The sequence below is a fragment of the Notechis scutatus genome, chromosome 6 (assembly GCF_049901735.1).
Source record: "Notechis scutatus isolate UNSWTSFEM ecotype Mainland chromosome 6, rNotScu1.2, whole genome shotgun sequence".
Classification (NCBI taxonomy): domain Eukaryota; kingdom Metazoa; phylum Chordata; class Lepidosauria; order Squamata; family Elapidae; genus Notechis; species Notechis scutatus.
Genome location: NC_142014.1, coordinates 10,785,996 through 10,809,963, shown reverse-complemented (window position 1 = coordinate 10,809,963; position 23,968 = coordinate 10,785,996). Strand labels below are relative to the sequence as shown.

Genomic DNA, 23,968 nt, shown 5'->3' with positions numbered 1-23,968 from the left:
CAGTAACTAAAAAAAATTCTTTCAGAAGTGTGAATGAGCTGATCTTCCTTAAGTCTGGGACTCATTACTCCGAAAGCCTAAAAACCATGGTGACCCAAGATTTCTGGCTAAGGTCTGACTCTGTCTGACTTTTCCTCTTCCATCTCGAGACTGAACTTGAAAAAAATGATTTGAAGATTATTGTAACATTACATACAGGAGAAATGTCCACTTTTTTCCCAAGCTAAGAATTCCATTTGGTGTTTGATTTGCTGGAGGTCACATTCCAGCAGGCTGAACCTTTCCACCCAAATTTAGGACATTCATCATGCCTTCTATGGATATTGTGTGATCTAATAGAAGAATCCCCTTCTATTCTTTCTCAACCATACCATCTTAAAGAACTGCTCTGAATTGCTGAGGGTAGAAGAGTGTTGGAGATGGCATTAGAAGTGGCAGGAGATGAAATTAGAAAACAAACAAAGCAAATGGTATACTCCGCTAAGGTAATTCCCTTATGATAACAACAAACTTGGGATCCAATTCACTGTTTCTTGCCATGTGCTACCAGCTGACGGACCTTAATTCAACACAACTTTGAATTATGCAATTTGATGCATAAATGCATTTCCTAGACATAATATAAACATTAACCATTTCCAGTTTGAAAGCGTTTTTTTTTTTTTTGCTTACGTGAACCACGTTATGTGAACCAATTATTTAGCATTATAAATAAGGAAATAGTTTTTTTTAAACAAAGAACCACCCACCACACAGTACACATATTGCTTAGTATGTTGGAGATGGAAACCTTTTATTTATATATTTTATTAAAAAAAATAAAAACTATTTAAAATTCTCCAGTTAGACTGCATATTATGAAAGCTTTCATGAAATGTTGTACTGTCCTTCTTTGATACAGTATGCAAAGCATTAATACTAGCATTTGATTTTTTTTTTCAAATTTGAACACCTAATACAGTTTCAATTTAAAGGATCACTTGCACAAAAAATAAACACATTTGGTATAAAAGGTTTATCACTTTAACACCATTTTTAATGACTATGCCCTGAATGGACCCCAAACATATAAAGATTAGTGGTATTTTTTTTAAAGGTGTACAAGAGTCTGTTGCTATGTTCCAAGTACTCCAGAGGATATTAGCCCAGTGTGTGTATACAAGAACCATCTTCTTCAGCCTGCTGAATTCCATTTCAACGAGACCAAGCTCTAAAGGCATTTGAAAGTCCATTCTCTTGACAGCCTGACTTCCTTTACCACTTATATACATAAATTCCATAACAGTTCTTGAGCACAGAACATGCAGCAGAATGTCGGCTGAATATAAAATGATTTGAAATGTCCTTTTGCTGGAATTATCTGAAGACAAGTTATCATAGAATGCCCATTGCTTAGAGAAAATGGTCAGAGTACAAATGTCTGCATACGTTTGCCACTGGAACAATCCATGGCTAACTTGAAAAGTATTTATAGCACAGCAGTAGTGCATAAATAATTTAGGTACAATTTTAAAACACAGCTAGCAAAATTAAGAAGTCAATATTTTTGACAACTATATCAATCCTTCTTTGACTGGCTGCAAAGAAGCATTTCCTCCTAATCCACCTCCCAAAAGGAATATGTTAACTGGAGTGAAGATAATGCAGCATTTTATTTATGCCTATTGCCTCTTCTTTTCATGGCAGCAGTACACTGTGGACAGTACCATTTTCCTTTTGGTGCTTCTGTCAATCCAACACAGCCATAATGGAACCACTCTATAGGACACTGTAAGACACATAAAAGAGAAAACACGATATTCTGAAACACCAGTGCTAAAAAAAAGATGCAATGGATTAATATAGGATAGATTCACAGAGACTCATAAATAAAGGAAAAAGTACCAGATCTCTTTAGGAAGTCTCAGGTAAATTTAATCTCAGACAATATATTTCTTGGCCATCAATATTAATGGGACAACTACTACGTGCTGATTCAGACAGCTTTGTCTGTAAAATCATCTTGAAATTCTCAAGAGCTGTATTATTATTTTCCCAAAACCATCGAAGAGAATCTAAAAGTTACATCTAGGGTTTAAAACACTTAGTCACACGTCTAATAGACTCACTGAAGTCCCACAGGCAACCTGAAACACTTCTGACTGTACATCCAACTCTTTCCTCAAATGTATTATTAGAAGCAGTGAAAAAGAATTGAATGCTGGCATGCATATATATATATGTATACATTGTGTTTATGTGTGTTCCACCTGAGGCATTAGATCTAATTGTTTAACATGCTTCTTAGAAAACTAAAAAATAAATAAATCAACAAGATAATATTATTAACAATTTCATGTAGTTTTCCATACTTACATCTTGATTATCACAGCCCACCATTTCACCGTATGACACCTATGAAAAAATCATATTATTTGCACATCATTAGATTTTGTATGATCAGAGGACATTGCATATTAAAAAGTTACTAGGAGAGATTGACAATTTTTAAACTTTTAAATGTTGAAAGAATAGTCATGCTATACACTCACTTTCCTATTATTATAACTTTTGGATTGGAGATGATTTCCAAAAATTCCCACTGAAGTATTCAAGAGTTACTGAACTTTTTTCTTTGATCATTAACATTTTAAATTTGTTTGGGAATCACTGAGGAACTGCCTGTTTAGGAACACTGCCATACCAGTTTATGGAAAACATTTATATTTTTCCATTACTATCAACTGCAACATATAAACACAGGTAACTTATTTTTCACATATTTACTATCTGTAATCTGGTTTATTATTTGTAGAATATCAGCCTTATATATTAAGTAGAAGGTTATTTTGAGTTTTCAAATACAAATCTGAAACAGCCAATTTGTATGAATGTTTGAATATAGCTGCCTTATGAGATTAGCATCAACATTAGATTTTATATTTAACAGCTGTGTTTCAAGTTTATTTTTCAACAGAAAATAGTTCTAATATCTAATCTAAAGCCCAATTGGCAATGAAGACCTTCATTAAAAGTAATCAAAACAGAGGAAGCAACAGTAATATTAAATAACATTAAAATCAAAGTTAAAACTGTTTCTCAATCTTGTCATTATTTGAATCAGCTCTGTAGTACTACCATCTTAGTGAAATGAACATAATTTTCATTTACACCAAAAAGTATTATTATATTTTAAACATTTAAGGCTATTTAGTTATTATATCTGTATACTATTTTCTATTACTGCAAATCTCAAAATGCTGAGAGTCCACAAATCACTTATAGAAATATCATAATCACAATAAAAAGACGTAAGAATCTTGTTTTCAGAAACTAATTGTGAGACCACTCATTCTACATAAATTTATGCTATATATTTTTAAGCAGTATTTGAGAATCCATTTGTTTATTCAGATTTTTCTGTGTGTTATATTTTCTTTCTATGTTTCCTTAGTTTGGAAGCCTACAGCCAGATTTATTTTTTATGTTTAATATTTACATAACATAAATCTGCTAAACTCTAACAAGATTTTACATCCAAAGAGATTTTTGGATGTTACTGAATAAAGTGATATGTACGTTTCTTTATTAAATTCTATAAACTGAATAAAAATGGACTGATTGATGATGAGGATAGCAGAAAAATTGGATACTGGAAGCAGATTTATTTATATTCCTTTGACACTACACAGACATTTTCAAAGATTTGATTCAAAGATGCACTATATTCTTGCATATATCAACAAACTGTTAGTCATCTAGCTTTATAGCATTTATTGTAATTTTAAATTATATAAATATTTACAATTTATGATACATAATTACGCATTATCACATCTGTCTCCTCTTAGCAAATCAGCCATGATCAATAAACAAGGCAAACTGCCCTGACAGAAACACTGTTCTTTTCTCTGACAGAATATACCTGATTGCAAATGCAGTAACGTGGCTCATTTGGATCATAGGTCCAATCAACCTGGCTATTAGATTCAGACTCGGGAATGACTGCTGTTTGCTGGGAGAGTTCTTGGGCTAGTGCAGAGGATGAGGAACATGATGATAAAGAAGAAGACGAAGAAGACGAGGATGACTGTTGACTTGAAGATTTGTTGTTGCTTCTGAAAAATTAACACAAACAGATTACTTTTGCCAATCTATTTTCCATGACAAGGAACACTCTGAAAACAAAACGATTTTTAAAAACTGTGACTTGATACAATTTTAAAATGATTTCTAAGTTAAACCAGTATGTAACAGATACTTTTTCCCTTCAATTACAAAAAGCCTGAATTTTCTGTCTGGGGACTATGCATAACATCTGAATAAAATAATCTAGCTTTTCTTCATAAGGGGAATGTTGAGGTCCAATTAAGATTGTGGGTGTGGGTCATTCTTCTTCAAACTTTTCTTCAGTGATTTTTGTTAAAGAAGGCAATGTATCACAAATGGCATACAATGGAATTTAGGAACTAATTATAATTCATTGAATATTCTTTTGTTAGAGGCCTTTTCTTTGAATATTAATTTATTTCAATATGGGAGAAAACTTCTTAGAGACTCAGAGAATGCATTTTCTTGCCTTCGCTGTAGTAATTCACCTTCATATTGTTAAGTAAGTGCAAATAATATATTTTTAAAAACTTCAGCAACCATAGCTCTCGAATTATTCCTGAAGGAAAGTCTGAATACTGAACATTACAGAAATAAAAAGGCTTAGAAGTTTGATAACTTAATTGCTTCTGAGCCTTAAGGTAATGAGCAGCTCATACTGTCCCCCCACCCAAAAGGTGAAAATTATTGTAGTGGTGGCACTCCATCTGGTGGCCAAAACGAATAGCAGTTATAGCAGTTCCTATTTTCTAAAAAAGTTTTGGCATGAAACTTTGGCATAAAATTGAATTTATAGACGTGGAATCTACCCTCATTACATTCCTACTCAGAGGCACCTTGGCTTGACAGGCCAGATCCTAAGTATGGTGATAGCAGCAGAAGGCACTGTAGTCCATCTCCTGAGACATGCATGAATTCTGTGCAGGCTGCTGCAAAAAAGGTGTTTAGCACGCTGAGTTGTTTTTTTTTTTTTTGCTCTTGCTTTAGCTACTTGCTGCTTAATATGCATTTTCTTTTTTCTTTTTTGAGTCTTGGGAAGTTGAAAATCGCTGGAGATTGTGCAGAAAAGCAGCAAAAGAAAAGTTCCTGTTTGTTACTACTGCCGCTAACAAAGATCATAATAGATAATGGTGGTCTTGGAAAGACTTAACAGAGGGAACACAACTAGAAGTAGTCCTCCAGTTACAACAATTCATTTAGTGACCATTCCAAGTTACAACGGCACTGAAAAAGGGACATGATCACGATTACCACTATTGCAGCATCCTCATGGTCACGCGATCAAAATTCAGGCGCTTGGACAACTGACTCATATTAATGATAGTTGCAGTAATGTGATCACCTTTTGCAACCTTCTGACCAGCAAAGTCAATGGGGAAACTATATTCGCTTAACAACTGTGTGACTAACTTAACAACTGCAGTGATTTGCATAACAATGGCAAAAAAAGTCATTAAAATGGGGCAAAATTCACTTAACAGATGTTTCACTTAGCAATAGAAATTTTGGACTCAATTGCGATCGTAAATCAAAAGACTATCTGTAGTGTAAAAGATTTATAGATAGTCCTTGTTTACAATGGCAACTGGGACTGTTAATTTCCTTTGCTAAGCAGTGTAATTGTAAAGAGCAATGTCACATATAACTAGATTACTTAAGGGATGGCAATCCCAGCAGCCTAGTTGCCATTGTAATCCAGAAACTGAACAGATTATTACAGAAGGATCTCATGGAATCAGAGTGCTAGGCAAGAGCTGTGTGGGCAGAAGGGGTGCTATGGAACACAAGATCCCGGAGATCTCCTAATCCATAGCAAGGTTCCTTGGGAGAAAAAGTGGCGAGAGCAACTTACAGGAGAAGCCTATGACCTTCCCTGGTACTTTCCCCATTGTGCAAATTATTACCGTATTTATCGGCGTATAACACGCACTTTTTCCCCCTGAAAATAGGGGGCAAATGATGTATGCGTGTTATACGCCGATATAATGTTAAGAAGCCTTCGGTGAATGCTGCTGGGATCGGGGATCAAGGACACAAATGAAAGAAGGGGAGGGAGGAAGCAACCGAAGCCTGTCCTTCTCTCTGGGTCAGCTCTCTCAGTTGCTCTCTCGCTCCTCCACCAGCACAGGAAGAAACTGCTTCAAAGAGCGGGGGCTTTTCCTGTCGCCTCTCCCCCACCCCCACCCCGCCCGCCCGCCCGCCCGCAGTGCTCCGTTCTGCCTGCCTGCCTGCCTTCGTTAATGGTTGAATCGGAACAGCTTCGGCTGAGTAAAAGAGGCGAATAGTTATTATTCTCAGCCGAAGCTGCTCCCAAACAACCAGAAACTAAGGCAGGCAGGCAGAATTTTAAATTTTTTTCCTGAAATTTCCCCCTTAAAATGAAGATGCGTGTTATACGCCTGTGCGTGTTATACGCCGATAAATACGGTAATTGCCAAGTGAATTGCAAGCCAGGTATCTGAGAACACAGGCCGTGATCATGTGACTGCAGACACACTGATGGCGGGAACTCTTTGAGAAATAGTTGTGGTAACCCCACATGCAGCATTGTTGTCATTTGAATGGTCACTACACAAGGAGCTGTAACCTGAGGACTCTTATGTAGGAAAGTAGAAAATAAAGATTTTAATGCTGTAAGGAATTGAGGCGTAGTTCAAAAGCAATAAACCCCACATCTCTTTCATATAATTTTGTCTTCCCTAGGAAGTGGGACATTGCAATCCACTTTTGAATATCTCTTACAACAAACAAAGAAGCTACACTTTTAATGAACATACTTGCTTTTTCTACCACTCCGTGAATCCGTGGTTGATGAACTCAATGTCTGTGATAATGTAGATGCCAAAGCAGATGATGTATATCCAGCTGTGTCCCTGGATAATGCAAATTCTCTTGTGAGTTGGAAGTCATTGTTCTTAAAGGCTTCATAGCTTGCCTTTAAGCTTGATGTCCGTCTTCCTTCTTTCATCTAAAAGAAAAATAGCAGTATTATATGGATGATTTCAAATTCAGCCTCATTTATAATACATTGAGTACAGAAGTTAAACACTTGACTTTCACTGCTTTCCTTGAAACATTAGTAGACCTTGAGCTAATTTATAAGTACCTTATGGAGCAGTTAAAGCTTGTTTACTGTATAATCATTTAATGAGCACCTTACTTTATTCCCTAAAAAATACTATAAGCTGAGGTTTGATCTTTCATGTTCAAAACATTGCAAGAAAATAATTGATATTTTCTTCTGGCTCTTGTCTCAAGCACATGTAGATAAAGTTACAGAATACTTACAAGTTTAATCTAGTGGGAAAAGGTTTCAGAGTGTCCCATATAAATCTTTCCTTTCCTGTAAAACCTATGTCCATGAAATGTCAACCAATAGAAATGACATTTTTGAAAACAATCATGTTGAAGTGCCAATAACAAAACTAATGAAATAAAAGTTGCTGTAACCACCTGTTTGGGGCAGGCATTTTAAAACATGCTTTGGATTTCTTACCTGTGCTGTGGCTTGCACTGCCTGAGCTGCTGCCATGGTAATAGCACCAGCTCCAGCTCCTGAAGATAATGAGCCCAGGTTATACGATGCCAATGGCTGAGAAGAATTTGCATTATATGCACTGTTGGATGAGGATGATGAATTACTGTTTCGACACCCTTGATGAATAAAGGGAACATATTTATATAGTCTAAAATGAAAACTAAAAAAATAAATGTCAGAAAACTGGAAATCAACTGTGTATGAAAGAAAATTTAGACAGTGTGCTAATTAAGAAAGGAAAATATAGATTTAATGATGTGGAAGGAGTTTTGGTGCTGTATCAGTTTCTTTCTATTGTTTGCTCTCTCGCCCAAAGACTAAAATGTAACAAAGTTATGGAAGAAATGAATTCTTTATTTCATGCTTCAATAAACCATTTGATATGATTAAAAAAGGAGTGTTCTTAAAATTTAAATGTAGGGTGATTTTTTAAAATAAGATGGTATGGTAAATATTACAATACTCAAAATTGCATGTCTTGAGAATCAAATTGTTAGCAATAAAATATTAACCTTTTTCTCTACTTAGTCTAACTGTATGCTATCACAAATAAAATGAGAGACACATATATTAAGATGCAACATGAATATTTTAGGACAATGCAGAAAATTACAAAATTTTATTTGGCTCTGAATCAGTTCTCATGCACTTTTAAGTAGATGTAATTTAAAATTACACAATGGCAAGTAAAATACATACCACTAAGAAAACTGAAAATATTTACTATCTTAAAAAATATTTGGAGCCATAAGTAAATTTGGCCTATGATAAGTATCACTTTATCAAAAGCATGTTTTCCCTAATTCTCTTTCCTGAAAAGGCAGTAATAGTGATATCACAAACCTGGTTCTGCTGAATGATTGACTTATGATTTATATTTGTCCCTGATCCTATTTTGTATATGTTGTTCTTTTTTAATATTGCTAGCTATCCAGACTCATGTTTTTGATATGGGTGGGGTCATATAAAACTAATAAATACATAAGTCTCATTGAATTGAAAAGCATGGGTTAAGGATGAAGAATAAGTATAAAAATGCATATAAAACTAATAAATACATAATAAATAAACTAATAAATAAAACTAATAAATAAAATAAAACTAATAAATACATGCATATAAAACTAATATATACACAGGTCTCATTGAACTGAAAAGCATGGGTTAAGGATGAAGAGTAAGTATAAAGTATAAAAAAAATGCATATAAAACTAATAAATACATAAATAAACTAATAAATAAATAAAACTAATAAATAAAATAAAACTAATAAATACATGCATATAAAACTAATAAATACACAGGTCTCATTGAACTGAAAAGCATGGGTTAAGGATGAAGAGTAAGTATAAAGTATAAAAAAATGCATTACTCACTTTTTTATTGGGCATAATCATAGCAGAGCTAACCAGAAATCATCAGCAATTTTGGCATTTGATTCTATTTAGTCTATTTTGCCCATGTTTTGTTAAAACTGTTTTTAATTTTTGGACTACTTCTGCACTTATAACTTATAAGTTCTGTCATACAGTTTTTAGCAGAAAATGCTGTGGCAACTACTTTTAAATTAAAAATGTATCTGCTTTTTTCCCTAAACAATACTGTTTCTGAATATAGGAAAATGGTTCAGTTTGCTTAGATTTTCACTAAAATTTATAACAGAAATTACCTTGTGCATTTTCTTTAGAGGCATCTGAAGTGAGGGTTGATAGAAGAGCTTCAGATTTAAACTTCTTTTCAGGTACGTGGTCTGCTGTTGCATGATGAGAGGATGGATTATGTTTCCTTTCTGTATAAAGAATTAAAAAAACTATCAGTCCAAAAGTATAACCCTGAGGTGTTGAAATACAAATGACATATTTCTAAAAACATACAAAGCAGAGCCTTATCAAGCTGTTTTTATCAATTTTAGATCCACTGAATGCATTCAAGCATTTGTGCAAATTCCAATGGAAGCTTTAGGAGACATCCGGCTTTTCAAGCAGATAATCCTATATTAGTTTTACATTCATACTAAATCAAATTAAAGGGAAATATTCAACTTACTTTCTACTGGAGTGTGAGAATGTGCGTGATGATTATTCAATGGTTGTGAGGGCGTATCCAGTTCCAAAGAACCTGTCAGGATAATAAATACTTCTTTTAGTCCCAAATATGGTTTTGACAAGGTATTGTAAATATGGCACAAAAAGGACCCTGATACCATGGATTGTTTACTTATCTTTTTCATTCTGCTAGATTTTTATCTTGTAAAACTAGAACATTCCTTATTGAAAACCTCAAAACTATGTAGTTAAAACTAACGGGGTTAATAACCCTCTTAAAATAAATCATTTCTACCATTTCCATTCTCTTTTTTCAAAATATAAAGCAGATTCAAGCATTTTCATGCCTTATTATGTCTATCATTCTTTTACTGAATCAAATTTAAAATATGATCTAATTCACACATAAAAACATTGCAAATCACAATGTTATTTTATTTTTTTAATTTCAGATCCAATCATGCTACCTTTGAACTGGATCTTGGATGCTTTGCACACTATTAACTACTGTTAAACTAGAATGTTATCATCATACAATGATATTATATGCACAAGCACAATTCTAAAAGATTATCATACATACTTACGTCTTTCCAGTATTTCGGTAATACCAGCATTATCAGCTTCAAGTTCCATTTTAAATTTAGCTAACTCCTGGTCCAATTTTCTTAAATGACGGTCTACCTAATTTAATAACAGATTTTTAGAACTGACAGCTTATTTTCAACCAGCATTATCATTTCAGATCTTTAGAAGGGTATTAAGAAATGAAAATTTGCCATATAAAATATGCGTAACAGAATCCCTTAACGTAGTAGTATTCATACACTTACACGAAATACATTTATTCATTCATTACATTTATTTAATTCTTATAGAACTCTCAACTGTTTTAAATATTGTATCGAAATCATGTCTCACAGCAGAGAGGATATTTGTAATAGAAATAATACTTCTGTTTATACTCAGATGAGATTCCAAAAAACAGCAATAAGGTATCTGCTTCACCACTTTCCAGTTATCTTTTGGTTCCATTTCATCACTCTGTTCTGTCTTGTTTCCCTGCACTCATATTTTTCATTGTTTGCCATTACGTAAGGTCATCTGTCAACTGACAAGTTGGGCTACATTGAAACATGGATGATAATCTTACCTTTGTGATTTATAGTTCAGGATGTATTGTGCAAACTAAGACAACTGATCTGAAAAACCACTGGTTAAATTAATACAAACTTTAAGTCTCTATATACCTTCTCAGATTTCATTTAACTATCACTTGATAAAGGCTAGCATTAAATTAAATGGACCTTTCTTCTTAGAAAATAAGCTCTAAGTCAGGCTATGTGAACCATGTAGTCAGCAAGGAAGCTAACACAAAAACCATCACAAATTTGGTTATATCACAAGTGGTACAAATCTAGGCAAGAGCTCTGGGATGTTCAAAAATTAGGGCAGACCTGCATGTATTAATGAAAATGTATTTCTATTGTTATACATTTACATTTATGGACAAATGTTCAAAGAAAGTGTCAACTGAAGACCACCATATAAATCAATTCAAAATGTTATATTTTACTTACTAAATCATAAATTTGATTAGCCAACTGTACTTTTTCATCTGCATCTTCTAGCGCTTTGTAGTAATCCTGCATCAGAAATATTATGTAAGCAAATTGGTTACAAATATTATTTAGTAACACATTAATGATTACTAACTGAACTAGGGCAAAATTATCTATCAATGCGTAATGACACTATATTAATGTACTAAAATAAAGCATATTTTAAGATGAAGATTAATATGGGTAGACTACTGCAATTTCCTCTATATGGAGACGTCCTTGAAGAACACACAGAAAGTTCAACAGCATTCAGAAACTCAGATGGCTGTATTTAGATTTGTCCACCTGAAAACATTACTGTAAGAGCTATACTGGCTGTTTGCTTCCAGGCACAAATCAAAGGTGTTGGACATCACTTTTAAAGCCATACTAAGGATAAACAATCTTTAGACCATTTGGACTGAGACTGCTCATCCAGTACAAACTGGGGGAAAATGCTGTAATGCTTTTCAGTGATTGTGTACCATTGCTACCACAACCCTAGGCCTTGAAAAGCTTGCACTTTGATATCTGGAATACCTCCTTCTTTTGGGGTTTTAAAAAAACTTTTTAAGACTTGGCTCTTCAGCAAAGGATTTGGAAACAATGAAGATTAATCTGCTTCCATAGGTGATGCTATTAGGCAGTGTTCTAGTTATTATTTTAATTTTTTCTTGCTGGATATGACCTGTTCAAAGGAATTTTGAATTAGCAACATATAAGCCATGGTAAATAAGTAAATATAAATATATTTCTGGAACCATGATTTAACAACTATTCAGTTATGTGAAGGTTTGGGGAAAGATAATCAAGGAACTTGAAATGAAGTCCTATAATAGAGGTATAAGAAGTTGAATATATTTAGTTTTAGAAAACACTACTGAAGACAGTATTGTATGAGGGAACTGTTCAAATATTTCTATGCACAACTTCTATTTAGCAGGATATGTGATAACAGATTTAAATCTCAAGAAGAAACCCCAGTTGAAAGTTAGATAAAACTTCCTAACAAGATGAGCATTTTGATAATGGAATCCACTATCCGTGATGATGATAGGATATCTTTCATTGTATATATTCAAAGCACAGGTTAAATAGTTACTATTTGTCTGAAATATTTAACTTAGGTTCTGAGTTGAATGTATAAATGTTTATAATTTTATAATCAGTGTTCATAAGGGAAAAATGTTATTGAAGTAACCAAGACCTTTGATTTAACTTGTTCATTTGGTATTTATTCATGTTACTGAATCAAATAGGTATCAAAATCAAATTTAAAGATGTTAGTTGAAGTTTAAATAGTTCCATCTCTTTCCACTATTTTCAAGCATAGAATATACTGTGTGACCTTGAATATGTGGAATTAAAATGAAAGCCAATATCTATATTGAAAACACACTGCATTTCAAAAATCTATCAATACTATTGGTTTGTAAATAGAACAAGTCATATAAAAAGTGTATAGGTATAGAAAATACATCAACACTGAAATATTCTACAGTATTTTGATTCTGAAAGATTTGTTCAAAGCTGAAATAGATTGTTCTAGACCATGGGTGTCAAACTCTGTGTCACATTGCCGTCACGTGATGTTTTGTGACGTTTTCCCCGTTTGCGGAACTGGGTGGGCATGGCCTGTGCGTGACACATCCGGGCTGTGGGCCGCCAGTTTCACACCCGTTCTAGACATTCCAGGAACATTTCAAGTACAAAATTGACCCCTTTCTAGTTACTTGTTTAGACTTCAAACACGTGAGTGCAAGAGTTCTAGAATGGTTGGGACAACCTGATTCTAAATGAAATGGAGCATATAATGTGCAAAACATTTCAACTTTTGCAGTCCTACTAAAATGCAAAACCATCCTTGAAGATTGAAGCATTAAAATAAAGTCTGTACTCAAAATGATCTTCATTTAAAAAAGAAAGCCCTCAACCATGAAATTCATTTTCCAAGGTCATGATTCATGCTTTAAAAATTCACTATATCAATTATTTTGTTGTTATATGCCTTGTACTTTAATACCTGTCTAAAATAAAAAATAAATTTCTCTTAAGTAGTAGAAATATTCCTTTGCCACTACTCACATGTTATAGTTCTTTTTCTGGTTAAACAGAGAATCAAATGTGATTAAAAATTTGTAAGTGTTATACACAAAGAATTCTGCATTTTATCCTATATGTGAAGGTTTTTTTGTATATCTAAACTCAGAAGTAATTTAAAACAAATTCAAAGATCTATTTTGCCTTATTATTACCTTTTTAATTGAAGTCATTTGTTCTTCTCTCCATTCCTGTTTGTTTTTCTTTGCATTCATAAAAAATTCATTCACTCTTTGCTCCAGCTGATCCATTGCATCTTAAACACAAAGAACATTCGATATGTTCATTTATCTAAATAAATACGTAAAAGTTTGAAATAGGATAACACTAGTAAGTAAACATTTTTAAGACGTTAAGAAAATGACTTGCCATAAGGCATAATTTAATCTGTCCACTGAGATTTGTCTGACGTATCCCAGGAGCTCAAGATAACTAACAAGAATCTTTCTTCATTTTTAATGCACATCAAAAAGATCAGAAAAGTTGATTTGAGAACATGACTTGTCCAAAGTTCACAAGTGCATTTGAGGATAGGCTTGAATGTGAGTTTCCTCGCTCCAATTTGATATCTAAACTGCTAAACCACTGGCAGTACTTTAACATTATAAGAGGCAGGTGACAACAGCTTAACAATATTTTTTAAATAAAATTAAGTCTTCCTAAATCCAGTGAAATTCTAAAAGAAGGAAATATAAGGTCACAAAATTAGCTGAATAAAGTACTACAAATTAAGTTTACTTCCCAATAGCATATTTAAGTTCAGACACATTTGTCATGAAAGCTGCAGTGAAGAAAATAGTTTCAAAATTTCTACCTATTGAACTATCTACATACAGTAAAGCTAGGTTATTTCCCTAGCACCCAGAATGAATAAGGCCAATTATTGGACAGTACTATAAGCCAGTCTGGCTCAGTAGTTAACACATTAGGTTAAAAACCAGAAGAATGAATTCCAATCCTGCTTTAGACAGCTTGATGACTTTGGACCAGTAATTCTCTCTCAGCCAGTAATTTGGACCAGTAATTCTCTATCAGGCTCAGGCAACAAGCTGATCGGTCAATTCCTGTCACAACTAATGGATCAAAACTTGATCCCAAGAAATCTGACCATACACTTGTAGGAAAGCACCAGAGAGGGAGAAAAAAAATCATTGGATAGTACTACTCAAATCAATTGCTATTGAGAGTGCATAAATATATCTGAGAATCTTTTTAAGCAATTCAATTCCAATGCACCATAAACAGTGAGCAAGTCTCAATTACACCTATGTTTCCAAGAAGGTTGATTTAATCATGGTTCAGTTAGGGGGAGTTACATGATATATTAAATCATAAATGAACCACTTTGATTAGTCAAAGGGGACCTGCTAAGAGTAATGTAGCCTTTTTATGGTTTAGTGTGAATCTTCCAACAATTAAGACAAAAATAAGGTAAGATGTGAATAACATCAAGAAAATAAAATTGAAATATTTAGGGCAAATGGTGCACATAAAAAAAAAGCCAAATACTTCATGCACAATAAAAGATTTGAAGGAAATTTGGACCTGGAAGCGATGTCCATTCAGACTGAAAAAAAAAAAATCTACATTAAATTATTGGGCAAAAGTCGTGTTTTTTTGGACAGTATTATCACCGGTCGCTGTTCAACACCTTCTTCCAGCAGAAGGCATCAGAAATAAGTGTCGCCTATACTGTACCCTATATATGTATCAACAATACACAGAAAAAAATGTTTTTGTGAGTTCTGCTTGTTTGTTATGCATGAGGTCGATGATACTTTTTTTATTTTACAGATGGTTCTGTATGTTGTGTTAACACCTGGATGGGAAGATGCAGGTTTCAAGTCTGCCACAGAAAACTCCCAAAGCACAAACTTAAACTCAAGAGGGTTGTGAGGGGAAAATGGGAGAAAAGTGCTACGTGTGTGTATCATCTTCCTGAGCTGCTGAAAGTCAGGCGAGAGATATCCCCGTTATCAAACCTCTCTCTCTTCATCCTTATCCTACAACTACCCGCTTAATTTTCCTCTCCCTACTCGTGAATTATCCTTCTGAAACTTATGTTTCGCGTTGCTGCCAAGGCGCTTTAAGCGGTGCGGGGTGCTGCTTGTTTTTAACCCTATGTTTCTGACGTGCTTAAGAGCACACGTGTGTCTTCCCTTCGACAAGCGTGGCCACGCGTATGGCTGCGACACGCAGCGCTTTCCCCACCCTTCCCCTCAGGAAGCCCGCCTCAGCGGCCGGCCTACTCGCCGGGCTCCGCTCGAAGCCGCGCCAGGGAGGCGGTCGGTGGGCGGGGCTTGACTGACTCACGTACTCTGCACCTGCAGGTCCATCTCGCGCATCTCGGTGAACCTGTCGCGGAGATCCATGGGAAGTTGTTCGATCACTGCAGGGGAGGGAGGGAGAAGGAGTGAGTCAGTTAGATTGCAACAAGCCGCCTTTGAAAAGAGGGAGGAAGGTGGGCGGAGCCTAACGCTGCGCTCTCGCCGTTCCCCCCTCCCCTCGGGCCTCTTGCCCCCCGCCGCGCTCCCACTGCAAAGAGACTCACTCTCGAGGTAGTCCTCCAAGTACAGCATGGTGGCGGCGGCGGCGGCGAGGCACGAGCCCAGGCGGCTCCGTTGTTTCTACGACGAGCGAGAGGGGGGGCTGGGTGGGGGTGAAAGGGAAAAAAAAAAAACACACACCGCCTCGTCCCTTCCAATATGGCGCCCGCACCGCCAACACCACCAGAGCTCGACTCAGCGAAAACAACATTGGCGGCTGACGGCGCTCGCTTCGGCCGCGGCGCGATTGGCTCCTTGAGAAGGTGACGTATGTTCGCGGTTCACAGCGTCCCACTGCTTCCTGGGAAGTGTAGTTGTTTTGAGCCAAGGCAGCGTGGACGGGGTGTGTGCAAAAACTACACATCCCAGAAGTCATTGACTGACGCAGAAGGAACAGGAGGATGCTATAAGGACGCGGGGAAGTTGGAATTGTCCCTCGATGGCTTAATTACTGACGGCGTTGTTATGTATGTTTACGTAGAATCGGTGTGTGCGAGCTAGTTCAGACGAGCTGAAAGTCCCAAGTTAATGCAGTTAAAATGCTGCTTACTACTACTACAGGTGAAACTCGAAAAATTAGAATGTCGTGCAAAAGTTCATTTATTCCAGTAATGCAACTTAAAAGGTGAAACTAATATATGAGATAGACTCATTACATGCAAAGCAAGATAGTTCAAGGTGTGATTTGTCATAATTGTGATGATGATGGCTTACAGCTCATGAAAACCCCAAATCCACAATCTCAGAAAATTAGAATATTACATGCAATCAATAAAACAAGGATTGTACATAGAGCAACATCGGACCTCTGAAAAGTATAAGCATGCATATGTATTCAGTACTTGGTTTGGGCCCCTTTTGCAGCAATGACTGCCTCAATGCGGCGTGGCATGGAAGCTATCAGCCTGTGGCACTGCTGAGGTGTTATGGAAGACCAGGATGCTTCAATCGTGGCCTTCAGCTCTTCTGCATTGTTCAGTCTCATGTCTCTCATCTTTCTCTTGGCAATGCCCCATAGATTCTCTATGGGGTTCAGGTCAGGCGAGTTTGCTGGCCAATCAAGCGCAGTAATCCCACGGTCATTGAACCAGGTTTTGGTGCTTTTGCCAATGTGGGCAGGTGCCAAGTCCTGCTGGAAAATGAAGTCAGCATCCCCAAAAAGCTCGTCTATGGAGGGAAGCATAAAGTGCTCCAAAAATCTGGTAGACAGCTGCGTTGACCCTGGACTTAATGAAGCACAGTGGACCAACACCAGCAGATGACAACACAGACTGTGGAAACTTCACACTGGACTTCAAGCATCTTGCAGTGTGTGCCTCTCCATTCTTCCTCCAGACTCTGGGTCCTTGGTTTCCAAATGAGATGCAAAAGTTGCTGTCATCAGAAAAGAGGACTTTGGACCACAGAGCAACAGACCAGTTCTGTTTTTCTTTAGCCCAGGTAAGATGCTTCTGACGTTTGTTGTTCAGAAGTGGCTTGACAAGAGGAATATGACATTTGAAGCCCATGTCCAGGATCCATCTGTGTGTGGTGGCTCTTGATGCACTGACTCCAGCCTCAGTCCACTCCTTGTGAAAGTCCCCAACACTTTTGAATGGCCTTTTCCTGACAATCCTCTCCAGGCTGCGGTCATCCCTGCTGCTTGTGCACCTTTTTCTTCCACACTTTTCCCTTCCACGTAACTTTCTATTAATGTGCTTTGATACAGCACTTTGGGAACATCCAACTTCTTTTGCAATTACCTTTTGAGGCTTTCCCTCCTTATGGAGGATGTCAATGATGGTTTTCTGCACAACTGTCAGGTCAGCAGTCTTTCCCATGATTGCGATTCCTACTGAACCAGACTGAGAGACCATTTAAAGGCTCAGGAACCCTTTGCAGGTGTTATGGCTTAATTAGCTGATTAGAGTTGGGACACTTTGAGCCTAGAATATTGAACCTTTTCACAATATTCTAATGTTATGAGATTGTGGATTTGGGGTTTTCATGAGCTGTAAGCCATAAACATCTCCATTATGACAAATCACGGCTTGAACTACCTTGCGTTGCATGTAATGAGTCTATCTCATATATTAAGTTCACCTTTCTAAGTTGCATTACTGAAATAAATGAACTTTTGCACGATATTCTAATTTTTCAAGTTTCACCTGTAGGTTCTTTAAGGAACATGTTTCAAAAATGTAATCTATAATAACTTATTTCCTCCCTTTATATTTCAATATTAAACCATACGGTTACAAATGTTGCAGATTTAGGGCAACTATGCCATAGTTCTTTATTAATTGATTGTTTTTCTAAATTCAGTAGCAGGGTGTGTGAAGAAAAAAGAGGTTTGCAAATGTAAATTACAAGGGGTCCTTTTTATAAGGGTGTGTTTTCTTCAAGACTCGCTCCATCCTTACATAATTGTAAACAGCATTTGAGAAGTGACCTCACCCCACCCCCATCTTATGCTAAATTGTTCACCAACAATTCCTTTTGTCTGAGGAGAAAGTGAATGGGATGCTGAATGGAGAATATCCACATTGTCCTGTATTGCAACTGCGGAAAACGAGGTGAGAGCAAAACAGTAATGTTACTTGGAAGGAAGGTGGAAATCCCAAAATCCTAGAGGCAAGATAAAATAGCAGTTCCTGCTGCAGGGAAATTGCCAGTCCTGGAAATTTTAGAGTAAACCACTGACTGTCCAATAAAGGTTTCATCTGGAATAGGAGCCAAGGTGAGGGTTCATTAACTTGGCTTTTCAAATCCCACGGAAATTTAATGAAGTTATGGAGGAGGATGTTCATTTTATATTTCTTATTAAATTGGGAAACAAAACATCAAGATACAAGCGGGAAAAAAGATAGTTGTGTGCTTCACAAAGGAAGCCTTATTGCATAGCCACCTGCATCATGCACACCCACAATTTCATTTAAGGAAGAGCTAAAATTTCTTAGCTGGCTCACTGTTATTTTCTCCTAGCTGGTCCATACAGGTAGTCTTTGCCCTATTTTTTCATCTAGGATGAAAATATTCTAGAGAATCTCTATATACCGTATATGCCGGCGTATAAGACGACCCGGCGTATAAGACGACCCCCCAACATTTCCACTCAAAATATAGTTTGTTATATACTCGCCCCCTCTTCCGCACGCCTTCCACTTTTGCACTTTTTTTTTTTTTGAGGCACTTTTGTCTACCGTGGAAACGAATCCCGTGAAGCTGAAAGGAGCAGCCAGCCTTCTCCCAGCTCCCAAGGAAACGAGGCTCGCACCGCCCGGGCTCCGCTGAGGTATCCAGCTGGGGCTGTCAGGAGTTGTTACCGCTGGCGCGGCTCCAGTCCGCGTTGCCTCGGGAAGGAAAGGCAAAAAGGAAGAGCGCGGCGGCGCTTTGCAATGGCAGCAGCGGCTCCTGGTTTTGCCTTTCCCTTCCCGAGGCAACGCGGGACTGGAGCGCGCGGAGCCGCGCCAGCGGTAACAACTCCTGACAGCCCCAGCCGGATACCTCAGCGGAGCTCGGGCGGTGCGAGCCTCGCTTCCTTGGGAGCTGGGAGAAGGCTGGCTGCTCCTTTCGGCTTCACGGGATTCGCTTCCACGGTGCGCAAAGTGCCTCAGCCGCGGGCAGCCGCCGTGCTTCCCAATTACTATTTGCCGGCGTATAAGACAACCCGGCATATAAGACGACCCCCCCAATTGGAGGCATCTTTTTCAGGGCAAAAAAGTCATCTTATACGCCGGCAAATATGGTATAAATGATAGAGAAATAAACATAAATGGTCTCTTAAGCCTTCATTACACTAGTCCAATAATTCCTAAAAGGGCAATAGGAAATACTGGGTTTTCTCCTCCAGAATCAGGAATTTAGTCATGGGGGAGATCTGATTTATGATTCTTCCCCTTTATTTTGAATGTAATTAAACGAGCAGTATTAAGATTTTCCTTCATTTAATATGCAGTAGGCTACTGGATCAATTTATTACAGTAGTAGATTTTGAAACCGCATGTTCTTATTCAATTTCCTCTATCTTTAAATATTTCAAAGTAAAACAACACTTTTAAAAAAATGTCAGGGTTTTACAAGTTTGACGTAACTTCATTTTAATCCTTTACAAAAATTTTTTAAAAAAAATCTCTTCAAGATAAATATTTTTAACTAAGCTATTTTCTTTTCTGTGCCTGGCTTCATGCTTGCTGAAACAGTATCTCTGTGGCTGTCCTTGAAACCCCCGTCTCTCTCGAAGAGCCCCTTCCGATCCCCCCCTCAGCCCCCCAATGGGAAGGCATCTCCCCCTTTCTTTCTGTGGCTAGGGATCCCACTTTTTCTTGCAAAACAGCTGATGAAGATCCCAGAACAAAGTTTGGCCATTTCTCCTCCATTTTCCGCTTCTTTCCTCAGACAATTTCAACATCTGCCCATCATTTCAAAGCGCAACAATCAATACTTTCATCAGAAAAAAAACAAATATACAAAGTAACATTTGGTGGGGAAATTGCCAATATAAAAATGCGGACATAGAAGTGGAGTCGCAATGAACTTTTTTTCCCTCAGAAATTTGCATTATCTCGGCTGTGGAATAGGAAGTGCTGCTATAACAAGGATCCTTTTTCTAATGGTTTTCCTTCATTATTTCTTTATTATTATTTTACCACCATTCCTGCGTTCTAGGTGCCAGTCCCACAGGTCCACCCCATTGAGCCCGCTGCACCGGAGGGACCTGCCCAAGCAAGTCCAAGCAGAGCAGTACACCAAGTCAATGGGGTGAGCCTGAGAGAGGGAAAGAGAAAGACAAAAAAAGAAAGAGAGAAGGAGAGAAAGAGAAAAGGGAAAAAAAGAAAAAGGGACAGACAAAGAAGGAGGGAGGGAAGGAGGGAGAGAGAGACCTGATGCAACAGATTGAAATGAGACTGTCAGCTGGTGCTCCATTCAAAATCCAAGAAAGAAATACTTACACTCTTTTAATCAGAGAAAAGATATCTTTTACTAGAAATCAAGTGGTAGCAACAAAAGAATTCTGAATGTGAGAAAATGGGCGCGTAAATCACATATACAAAGTAATGGCAACGTTCCCACCCCCAACAGTTCAATTGGCTCATCCAATTAAAAGTTGTGTATATCATCATGTGGGCATCTCCAGGTGGTGATGAGGCCTCTGTCCGTTGACCTTGACATAGTTTGATAAAGGATTGCAGCTGCGCATAGCATAGTATAGAAACGTAAGCAAGAATGTACCCCCCCCCCCGAGCTTATACAGTGCTGGTTTGTAACACCTCCAGCTCACTTCCCATAACCATTCCCCTCTCCTCCCCCCGTTACTTATGACAGCCGAAAGAAGCAAAGCAAAGGGAGAAAATCTTGAAGGCTGACAGAGGCCTAGTTTAGACTTGAGGCCCTTTTCCACATTGAAACATCTTTGGCTTCTAGTAAAGGTTTTGTGGACAAAACATGGTCAAGACTATCAGGAAGCTCTCACATTTTGTTGAGGCTTTAAACAGGATCCCTTGGACCAGACCTCCACCCTAAAAATTACTTTTCCCCAATGTACTACAGTGCCAGTTCTGAAGAAGCAAAACCAAAATGTACTGGTAAATTACAAGGAGAACACACACACTCCCTTCTAACCCTGCTGGAGCAGGTGATTGGACTAGAATAGATATGTCATTATCTTTCTCCTCCCTCCCTCCTTCCTTTATTTCTTTTTCTTTCTGTCCCTTCCTTCCATCCTCCTTTCTTTGTCCATTTTTCTTTCTTTTCCTTTTCTCTTTCTTTTCTTCTTTCTTTCTTTTCTCTCTCTCTTTCTCTTCTCAGGCTCACCCAATTGACTTGGTCCACCATTTCACTCGGACTTGGTTGGGTAGGTCCCTCTGGTGCAGCAGGCTCAATGGGGTGGACCTGCGGGGCCGTCAGAACAGGGCAGTGGCGGCACATTTGAAAAGTATAGCAAAACCAGAGGTCGGTAATTTTTGCTGCAAAGAATCACAAAAGCTTCTGGGCTGTGCACAAGAATGGACACACATGTCAATGCAATTCATCAACATAAAATAAAGAAATACAAATAAAACATATCAACAAGAATCGGCAAAGCATCTCTGATCAGATTCTATTTGCTGCTAGAATCTAATCAGAGATGTTTTGCTGATTCTAGTCCCTTCAAACCAATATATAGACAGTAAAGCTTTACCGAATGATCATTTATCTGAGAAAACATATAATTGGATTTCTATTTATCAACATTATCAGTTTAACTAACTGGATGTTAGTTGTCCCCCTAACTGGATGTTAAGGAGAACAAGTTAGGAATGGTTATGTATTGGCCTGATCATCACTGAATTTCAAATTCTAACTTTTTAAACATGGGAGAAAATAATGCTTAGAACAGTGGTAGCCTACCGGTGGGCCGCGAGAAAATTTTGGTAGGCCACAGAGAAATCTCACCCCCAGAGCACCCCCACAAAGGTTGCGCCGCCCACATGGCCCACCGGAACCCTCCCCGCCCACTCACTCCTTACCCGGTAAACTTGCCTGCTAAATTGATATTTTTCCTTTTTCCGACCATCATCTGTTCTGCTGATTTAGATTAGCTAGGAAGCAGGAAATGGTTGGATTTCTTGCTTTCTAGCTAATCTTTAGATCTTCGGCTCAGCACAGCCGAACCTCCCTTAGGTCTGAAGGTTTGCTTGCAAGCAAATTCAGTGCAGACTCACGGCAAGCAAATTTGAGAGACTGAGCTAGCCGATGGCAGATAGATAGATCACTGAATGATTCTGTGAGCAACTCAGTCTGCCTGCTTTGCCTGATTTTGGGTAAAAGTTGCTCTTTTTTTATAAAAAAAATTCAATATTTATATAAATATTTATAATATTTACATACAAGCCATGCCCAGCCAGTCACATGACCACCAAGCCACACCCACAAATTAGGCCACGCCCACAGAACTGGTTAGTGGTCCCTGGGATCTAAAATTATGAGTTTGGTGGTCCCTGAGGTCCAAAAGGTTGGCGACCCCTGGCTTAGAATGATCAGGACCCTTTTTCAAGATCATCACTAGACTTTATAAAATGATCCATCCAATTTCTATGAGAATAAAGTTGCTTTACATGCACCTTCTGTACCTATAATGCATAACATTAGATAAATTCTATACTCTATAATTTGCCCAATCTCACATACGCTATACAACAGTTTCCAGATATAAAGTTTTTATTTTTATTTTGGGGAATATTTACCATATTTTTGGACTATAAGACACACTTTTTTCACCAAAAAAAGTGGGTGGAAATGTCTGTGCATCTTATAGAGTGAATATGGGCCTGTTTTTGGCCTCCCAAGCCCTCTGCACATCCCATTTTTGCCTGCCAGAGCTTCTGGATGCCAGGGAAGGCAACAACAGGATGCATGGAAGGCTTGGGAGGCTAAAAATAGGTCTGTTTTTGGCCGGCAGAGTGCTTCTGGGGGTCAGGGAGGCCAAACACAGGACATGCAGAGGCCAAAAGCTATTTTTTTTTTCTTGTTTCTAAATCTAAGTGTGTCTTATGGTCCAGTGTGTCTTATGGTCTGAAAAATACGGTATTCATTTTTTAAATTTATTTGCTGCCTATCTTGCTGTGGGGCTGCTATAGGCAGCTTACGCAATAAAAACAGAAATGAAAAGAAGGGTAAACGTAACACTAGCAAAGTAATGAAACAATAGAATAAACAATAAAAAGAAAACAAGAATAAAAGACATTCAAGTCACTTCGGTCTCACATTGAAAGAATGACATTTACATGATTATCAGAGCTTTGTATTTTTACTGGTGAAGCTGCAGTCTACTTGCCCATTCCACCATAAAAAAAAAGAACCTTCAAAAAACATTTTGGAATGTTTTGTAAAAGTTTCATCTTGTAAAAAAAAAGGGCTAAAAATTCCTCGGTGTACATGTCTCTTTTAAACTATTTTAGAGGATAATTTGATAAGTAGGATGTAAATATACTCTTGGCACAAGTTTAAAACAAATTATTGATAACGTATAATATATTGTATTACATATATAATTTCATTATTAATGTATACATTTCTACTTTAGTTTTC

The 23,968-nt window shown here is 37.3% G+C and overlaps 1 protein-coding gene across 3 annotated transcripts; it reads right to left on the bottom strand.

Annotated features, from left to right (window-relative positions):
• Positions 1–774: 774 nt before the first annotated feature.
• Positions 775–16,152, bottom strand: ING3 (inhibitor of growth family member 3). Of its 3 annotated transcripts, none has more exons than XM_087969356.1 (12): positions 15,925–16,152; positions 15,698–15,762; positions 13,529–13,629; positions 11,253–11,318; positions 10,260–10,356; positions 9,674–9,745; positions 9,297–9,416; positions 7,586–7,743; positions 6,867–7,057; positions 3,905–4,097; positions 2,356–2,394; positions 775–1,768 (listed from the first exon to the last, which is right to left on the bottom strand). In XM_087969356.1, exons 1-12 carry the CDS (start codon positions 16,128–16,130, stop codon positions 1,652–1,654), a joined length of 1,425 nt encoding a protein of 474 aa, XP_087825482.1. In that variant the 5' UTR covers positions 16,131–16,152; the 3' UTR covers positions 775–1,651. The 3 variants fall into 3 exon arrangements, with proteins under 3 accessions (XP_087825482.1, XP_026524859.1, XP_026524858.1); XM_026669074.2 differs by having other exon boundaries at positions 15,687–15,762; positions 15,925–16,116; XM_026669073.2 differs by having other exon boundaries at positions 15,691–15,762; positions 15,925–16,116.
• Positions 16,153–23,968: the final 7,816 nt, after the last annotated feature.

Excerpts from the sequence above, each read along its gene's own strand:
- ING3 (XM_087969356.1), bottom strand. The coding sequence starts at position 16,130 with ATGTTGTTTTCGCTGAGTCGAGCTCTGGTGGTGTTGGCGGTGCGGGCG. Across the intron at positions 10,357-11,252 it reads CTAATCAAATTTATGATTTA|GTAGACCGTCATTTAAGAAA; the intron begins GTAAGTAAAATA and ends TTATTAAATTAG. Across the intron at positions 7,744-9,296 it reads CTCTAAAGAAAATGCACAAG|GGTGTCGAAACAGTAATTCA; the intron begins GTAATTTCTGTT and ends TTATTCATCAAG.